Source organism: Lynx canadensis, chromosome A3, assembly GCF_007474595.2.
Source record: "Lynx canadensis isolate LIC74 chromosome A3, mLynCan4.pri.v2, whole genome shotgun sequence".
In the NCBI taxonomy this organism is placed as follows: Eukaryota; Metazoa; Chordata; class Mammalia; order Carnivora; family Felidae; genus Lynx; species Lynx canadensis.
Genome location: NC_044305.1, coordinates 39,032,273 through 39,040,890, shown reverse-complemented (window position 1 = coordinate 39,040,890; position 8,618 = coordinate 39,032,273). Strand labels below are relative to the sequence as shown.

At 38.7% G+C, this 8,618-nt stretch overlaps 1 protein-coding gene across 3 annotated transcripts in view; it reads left to right on the top strand.

Moving 5' to 3' along the window:
* Window positions 1-657: 657 nt before the first annotated feature.
* Window positions 658-8,618, top strand: part of SEL1L2 (SEL1L2 adaptor subunit of ERAD E3 ligase) — a 68,030-nt gene continuing 60,069 nt past the window's right edge. The window contains exons 1-2 of one of the 3 annotated variants that reach the window (XM_032592743.1): window positions 658-759; window positions 5,203-5,365. In XM_032592743.1, the coding sequence (XP_032448634.1) occupies window positions 710-759; window positions 5,203-5,365 (213 nt within the window). In that variant the 5' untranslated portion in view covers window positions 658-709. The remainder of the gene's footprint in view (window positions 760-5,202; window positions 5,366-8,618) is intronic. The other 2 variants (XM_032592744.1, XM_030310120.1) reach the window with 2 other exon arrangements.

Below are 8,618 nucleotides of genomic sequence, written 5' to 3'. Positions count from 1 at the left end.
AGTAAGGGACTAGGGCTTCAAAGGGAAGGAAGACAATTCACAGGAAGATGGGAAGAGCAAATGTTTGATAAACAAATGATTTTCATGCCATGTAGAGACAATAGGACAGGGAGGAATTGGAACAAACATGACCTACCAACTTCCCCTATCTTACCACACCTAGCCCATACTCTGCATGGTTATCTCTGGTGATAGCTATCTTCCTGGACCAGGCCCTCTATCTAAATTCTTATGGGCAGTTAAGGGGGAGGTAAAAAGCTCTTCTTGAGTCTTTCCAGCCTTGAATGTCTTCAGCTCGAAATAATCCACATGCCGAAATGGCACATATTAGGGAGGTTCATCTGAACCCCCTCATAAGAAAAACCCAAACTAATATGGCAGCACATTATTTTAAAAATATAAAACATGGGGCACCTGGGTGGCTCAGCTGGTTAAGTGTCTAACTCTTTATTTCAGCTCAGGTCATGTTCTCATGGTTTGTGAGACTGAGCCCCATGTCAGGCTCTGTGCTGACAGCATGTAGCCTGCTTGAGATTCTCTCTCTCTCTCTCTCTCTCTCTCTCTCTCTCTCTCCCTCTCTCTCTCAAAATAAATTTAAAAAAATAAAATATAAAACATAAAAATGATGTTATTTTTCCTTGTTTGCCCATATATAGTAAGAAAGCAAGCAAAGAAAAATTTCACAGATGAAGGAGACCAGCTGTTTAAGATGGGCATCAAGATTCTCCAGCAGTCTAAAAGCCAAAAACAAAAAGCAGAGTAAGTCTTTATCCAGTTATTTAAGCCAACTTAAATTCCTGGCTGAGAAAAAAGAACAATTCAAAATCTCGTTTGTTGTTAAAAGCTTATTGGGATAACAAATAAGTTTATTTGCCCATAAGCTTTTGTTTTGAAAAGGATCAATTGATGTTTAAAGAATCCTACAAACTACCAGCCTAAACAAACAGAATTGTATATGAAATTGTGGTCCCTACACTTTAAGTGAAATGCAGAGTTAAGGCACTGATCTGAGTATTCAGGCAAGAATATTCTGTTTTGACTTTTATTTATTAGGTATTTCAAATAAAATAAAATCTGTTATTTGAATTAGAGTGGTTGTTTTAGAATGCTTTATTCTGCCTAACTCAGCATTTATAGAGCACTTTGTGGTTTTCAAGGCACTTTCATGTATGTGATTCCATTATATCCCAGAACAGCCTTATGAGTTAAGAAGAACTTCATGTTCCCCCTGTAAACAGCTGAGAATAGAGGTTCAAAGATGTGAGTGAGATGATCACAAGTACACAGCTGGGACGTAACCAAGCTGTGGCCACATGGTCTCACTCCATGTTCATCATTTCTCTTTTTCCTTGTCTACTTTGTCTGACGGGGAGGAAGAAATATCTTGTCCCCAGAGTAGAGGGACGCAACATGAGGTCACCCCTCAAGTCTCTAATTAAAACCTTGGGATCGAATCCTAGCTGTGCCATTTACTGGCTGTGTTATCCTGGACAAGTTACTTAACCTCCCTGTGCTCTGGATAGTGCAGTCAGGCTCTTAGGAGGATGCCCAACACATAGTAAGCAGAAGATAAAGATTTGTTATTTTTATCTCTAGTCCTCTAAATGGTAAGAGGAAGAAGGTATGGGAGAGAAGAAAACAAGCGTGTCCCGAAGCAATAATAATAAAAAGAATGGGCTCTCTACCTCCAACTAGGAGACATCTTCTGTTTTCACACAAATTGGGCATACCAGCTCCGGGGAAAGCAGCCCAGTGCTGTGGTAGCCGACCCTAGACAGGGCAGCAACAGAGCTCCTGAGTTCTTTCTTAAAATTCAAAGCTTCCCAAAAGAGCATAAGAGTATAGAGGGTAAAGGGGCACTCGACTATAAACAACCTCCATTTATTAAACTCCTTCTTTGTGCTAGTTATTGTTCTGGGTATTTATGTATAGAATATCATCCATTGCTCACAATGATATTAAGAGTCATAAATTATTATCCCCAAATTATACAGGAGTAAATGGAAGGTCAAAAATATTCTGTAATTCTTCCAAAGCAGCAAGAAAGGAGGTAAAGGAGTTGGACCTCTCTCTAGGGAAAGTTAGAAGCTCCTTATAAGAGCAAAGGAAACCATCCCCTACAAAACCTGGGTGTCATGCTGAGCATGTCTGGGGGCTATCATGATGAGTATGGGGTTAAATCAGACCCCCCAAAATGCAATCTGGCCTGCTATGGAAGTCTGCTCATTCATGTGCTCACTGAATGAAGGAATAAGAATAAAGAATTCTCAACGCAGCCCACCTAGATGAGAGAACAATGGAATTCTGGAAAGGGGCTGGTCCCTCAGATTTCAGGTTAATAGCAGATGAACCCAAGATGAAGGCCCACTGGGTATACCCTGTTAAGTTCAAGGAAACCCTAGATTCAGTCTAAAGGGACAAAATCACTCTTAGAAGCTCCCAAGTAACTATCCACTTAACCTTGATGAGTGCCTTCCTCTTTGGCTTAAAGAATGGGAGGAAACCCCAGCTCTGAAAGCAGACCATCCAGCAGTGCAGGAACTTACATGCCTACCTAGGTGTCATTCAATCTCAGGCTATTCTTGCCTAGCCTATCCTTGCTAAAGAGTTCCGGAAGAGCAGCTTTTTTCTTTCTTTCTTTCTTTCTTTCTTTCTTTCTTTCTTTCTTTCTTTCTTTCTAAGATTTTCTTTTTAAGTAATCTCTACACCCAGCATGGGGTTCGAACTCACAACCCCAAGATCAAGAGTCACATGCTTCACCAACTGAGCCAGCCAAGCACCCCAAGAGCAGCTTATCTTTGCAGTCGCATAGATACATGAGAAGGCGCATAAAGCTGAGTCCCCTGACCCTTCCCAGTTGGTAGATAGAGAAATGAAACCAAATCTGTTCACAGCAAGAGACTTCAGGAATTTGTGGGCAAACTGAGTGAAATTCCTTCAGTTATCAGGACGGTCAAGCCAATTACATCTAATATAGCCATCTCTAAGATTCTGGTCAGAGGACAGAAAAAACACCCTACTGACCACAGAGGAATCATTTCTCTCCCATTCATTCCTCTATCCTATGCCCTCCTTGTCCACCACTTCTCGTATAAGATAAAGGTGCTACCAGTCCTTTTGGCTCATCGACACCCACATCTTGACCCCATTCATTCACTAATTCATTCAGCTACAAATGGTCAGTAGTGCTAGAAGTAAAGATGTTAAGCGAGCATATGTCAGGGAGACACAAACCTGTCTGCAGGAGTCAAGAAGCCTTGGAGACAGCCGGAGTTAGCTGTCATTAAGAATTACTCTCCTTTAACAAAGAAGATTTGGAAGTAAGCTGCTGCCCTACGCCAGGTTTCTAATGTATCCTAGAGATGCATTTAGTCTCCTTCTTCCCCAGCACCTACCTTAGCATCCAATACCAGATTCTTTAGAAATTTTCCAGATACCTAACTAAACTTTCTTTTGGGGATCTGCTAATGCTGCCCAGTTTCTCCTACATTTTCCATCTTGGGGATTGCAGCCCAGATCTTAATCCTACCTAATGTACCAACAACTTTCCTCAGCCCTGGGTCCTGCTTCTAGTATTCCTTATGTCACCTTGGACTTTCCTGACAGGGGACCAGAGACACCTAGAGGAATTGATTTTGCAACCTTTTACTGCCCCCTGGGATCAGCAAAGGCTCCTGCAGCCCATCTCAAGTTTCTCTGCCCTGTTCCATGTTGGTGCCCTTCTAATCCCAGCAGGCTATGTGGTTTGCAGCAGCAAACCATGTGACAGAAGGGCTTCAGGGTATCTGTGTCCTGATGTCATGCCTGCCCCTGGATGCCAGACATCTGTACTCACTGGCCTTTGAGACCTTCTGTCTTATTTGCCTTCTGGTCCCCAGAATCTCAGCTTGCTCTGACCATGGTTAATCTCTGGCTTCTTTTGTTTCACTGGAGTCTATTCACTGTGTTGGCATCCAGAACCCTAATGCCTATGTAGCTATCATTCAGTCCAAGCCCATTCTACCCTGCTCCAGCCACCAAGAACAGATTCGTTTAGCATCGGCATGGACAGGCGGTACATAAAGCTGAATCTCCTGATCCTTCTGAGTTTGTAGTAATGGTAGATTCGTGTATTTGTTCCTATATTGGAATCAAGGTCACCAGTAGAAGTTGCTTTCTTGTCTTACCGGTACCAAAAAGGAAATTATAAAAGTAAAAATAAACCCCAAAAGTACTGTCTGTCTCTGACACAAGTTTTGACCTTGAAAGGCTCTCCATCACTACTTGTTATACACATCAGATCCAGGTGATTTCTGACTGGGACTCAGAAAATACAGTATAAGGCAATCCTATGGCATCTATCACTAAGCTTTCACACCATTTACCCACAAATTACAGGAGAACAATTGCCATGCTATGAAACTTTAGAATTTATGCAATTGTCATTGTCACCGTTGTCATCATCATCATCATAGTTAAGATTTTTTTAGTGCTTACTATGTACCAGGCACTAATGCCAAGCACTTCATTTGGAGTATCTCACTGAATCTTCTCAGCAACCCTATGAAGTTAGTGCTATTATTATCCCTACTTCATAGATGAGAGAAGCACAGAGAAATTAAATAACTTGCCTGAAGCTCCCACACTAACAAGTGGTAGACACAGATTTTGAACCAGGCAGTCAGACTTTAGAGTCCTAATAACCATTGGGTTTTATTTGGTTATTGTTTTTCCACATGGTGCTGAAGAATATGTTCTGTTTTAGAAAATTATTTCAGAACATAAAGGGACTTTTGTTTTCATGATAGTAGCTCTCTACATGTGACATTCCAGTTTTGATTATTTTTTGATTGGTTTTGATTATATTCTTACATATTTCAGAGTTCAGTTTGTAAAATAAATACTCCTATAATGTGGGTGGCCATGGGAAAGTTCACTTTTAGGACAAGGGCCTCAATATTTCACTTCACTTGGTGAATAAGCTTGAAGCATATTTCTCCTTTTTAGCAGCTTCACTGTTTGTCACATATATTTGAAATTGTCATCTTAGATAATGTAGGGCTGGAAAAAAACCTACTGGTCTATAGATGTGACAGACTTCAGCTAAATTTTATTGTTAGCAGCAATGACAACTTGGTCCTACTTGTTAGAAGTAGTCTGAAGGAGGGAGCAGAAAATTTCATTTTTGATAATCAAACCTCTACCTTCATATTTTTTAAACAGAGCCTATGTATTCTTTGCCAAAGCAGCTAACATGGGAAACTTGAAAGCTATGGAGAAAATGGCCGATGCTTTGCTATTTGGAAATTTTGGTATGCAAAACATAACAGCAGCTATCCAATTATATGAGTCCTTGGCTAAAGAAGGATCATATAAAGCCCAAAACGTGAGTTTTGAACAAAAAGTAAACCTTACATAGTAGATAAATGACATGTGAAAGGAATTGGGCAATAGTATTCCCACTCTACCACATGAACACAGACCTAGGGAAGTTACCGTAATGCACTGAAATAGTAGTATCGGCGTAGGGACATAGCAAGAGCCCTGGGCAAATTCTTCCAGTTACATAGGTAAATGTCAGGAATGGAACAGAACTGCTCTCTAATTCAGCCTCCATCTTAGGTCCATGGGTGTGTTTTGACATAATTTGAGAACTCTGAACCCCTAATATAGTTACATTTAAATTTCCTTTTCTATTTTACTAATGCATTTCATTTTATTCAAAGAATAACATAAGAATTTCATAAAGTATCTGGAAAATAGATAGATAGATAGATAGACAGACAAACAGATAGATAAAGCAAGCCCTTCGCAAGCCAACCATTCTGACTCAACTACTGATAGGACTGCTTTATATTTTTGCTTGGCTTCTTCCTCATGCACCTCTCTTTTTACATCATCTTAATCACAACACAAATGCATATATAATTTTGTTTCTGGCTACTTTCACTTAATGCTACACCAAAAGCTTGTTTTCATCTTGTTAGTCTTTTTAATAAAAACATTTATTTCTGATTACAAAAGAAATTCATTCTCATTACAAAAAGAAAAAAAAAGTCTGAGAATTCAGACAGTATAAAGAAGAAAGCAAAAGCTGTCTAAAAAGCTTTCCTCCCAGAGATCATTTTTGGTATCATCCAGTAAATTACAGAAGCTAGACTTTGGAGTCAGAAAGACGTAAATTTTAATTCACTCTGCCACTTGCTTATTAGATCCCTCCTTAACAAAATCCTTTCCCCTTCTACACTCTCTAGTTGTGTTTCCCTGGTAATCTAATAGGAGTAAAATGTTAAGTTGTTTTTAAGTAGCATTGCTTATGATTGCAATGACTTCTGATTGGCAAACTCCCTTTGTACTGGGGCAAACAAACTAAATTAACTGTAAATACCTGATGGTGGTAGTGATTCTCATGAGAACCCTGGACACTGTACCTATGATATCATTACTTGAGGAATGAAGATCCTGAACCCACTCAGTATGGATCTCACCTCCTGGAGTCTGAGTCATCATCTGAAGGACCAAAGACAATGGCTGCTGGAAGACTGTGTGAACTGCAGCAAGAACTCCCAACAGAAGGGAAGGCCTGATGGTGCCCTGCTGGGCGACCATCATTCCTGTGCTGTATCCACCTGAATAGACTGATGGCAAATGTAGCCTATGAGTCTCTATGTTTGTTTTGTTGAACCAGAACCTGGGCCAGAAGACCCCTGATGGGTGGGACAACATCCCTAATTTTCATCTCTGGAGTTAGGATATGATAAAATGCTAGATACTATGTCCATCTGGTTCACAGCTCTATCTCTAATAAGTCTGCACAGTGCCTGGGACAAGAAATATATGTTCAATGTTGAACCAATTAATGATGAATGAGTTAATGGAATTATTAACTGAGGATTAATTAATTAATTGAGGATTAAAGTAATGTATGAAGGCGCTTAATTCCATACCTGGAACTTTGTAATCATTCATAATAAAGAAAGGATATAAATATTATCATTACTCCTACTATTATTATTATTCTAGAATTTTCCCATAACGATGTAGAATTTTCTTACAAAAATGAGATACTTTAATTTCTATTTCTTAATCTCCTCTTTACTCACTAAATAATATGCCATAAACATCTTGCCATATAAATATATATATATCAACATCACCATTTTAAATATCTGTATAATTTTAATTAATTTAAGTTGTTGAATACTATCTTTACCCCAATTAAATATAAAATATTATATTTACAAAATATTAAACAGATTTATAAATGTTATAATAAAATATGAGAGTTTTAAATTTTAATTACCCATATTTGGTTAATCAAAAATATAAAGTTCCAAGACAGACTAAATGTTACCATCATGTCCAGCACTGAAAATGATATCTCCTAGGGGCACCTGGTTGGCTCAGTAGGTTAGGTGTCCAACTCTTGATTTTAGCTCAGGTCATGATATCAGGATTGTGAGATAGAGCCCCACAACGGGCTTTGCACTGATAGGGTGAAGCCTGCTTGGGGTTCTCTCTCACCCTCCCCCATACACACATACATACATGCTCTCCCTCTGTCTCTCAAAATAAATAAATATTTAAAACTGATATTTCCAAATTCCTTTTCAAACTAGTGAACAGGTACTTTATTTTTCAGTGGGAGTATTAATTAGTTAATTAAGCCACTAGTTGTTTTGTGGACACCTACTCTGTAGCAAACATAATCCTAGTTGATGGGTAGAAAAAGACTAATAGTTCACAGTCCTTATGGGTCAATTTGAAATGTAAACATATAATTGAAGCACAATTTATTTTTTAATTTTTTTATTTAAATTCAAGTTAGTTAACATATAGTATAGTCTTGGTTTCACAAGTAGAACTCAGTGATTCATCTCTTACATATGGCACCCAGTGCTCATCCTTGAAAGTGCCCTCCATGTATTATGCTAAGCAGAATAAGTCAGTCAGAGAAAGACAGATATCATATGATTTTACTCATCTGTGGAATTTGAGAAACTTAACAGATGACCATAGGGGAAAGGAATAAAAAATAAGAATTTGAGAAACTTAACAGATGACCATAGGGGAAGGGAAGGAAAAATAAGATACAAACAGAGAGTGAGGAATACCGTAAGAGACTCAAATACAGAGAACAAACTGAAGGTTGATAGGGGTGGGGAGTTTGTAGGGTAGAGAAAATGGGTGATGGGCATTGAGGGGGACACTTGCTGGGATGAGCACTGGGTGTTGTATGTGATGAATCACGGGAATCTACTCGTTAAGTAGACTACACTGTATGTTAACAAAGTTGAAAAATTAATTAACTAATTAATTATTTTTTAAAGTGCCCTCCGTAATACCCATCACCAGTTTAACCCATCCCCCCACCCACCACCCCTCCAGCAACCTTCAGTTTGTTTTCTGTATTTAAGAGTCTTTTATGGTTTACCTCCCTTTGTGTTTTATGTTATTTTTCCTTCTTTTCCCCCATGTTCATCTGTTTTGTTTCTTAAATTGTACATATGAGTGAAATTATATGAAACCTGACTTTCTCTGACTTCTCTGATTATTTCTCTTAGCATAATTCACTCTAGTTCCATCCACGTTGTTGCGAATGGCAAGATTTCATTCTTTTTCATCACCAAGTAGTATTC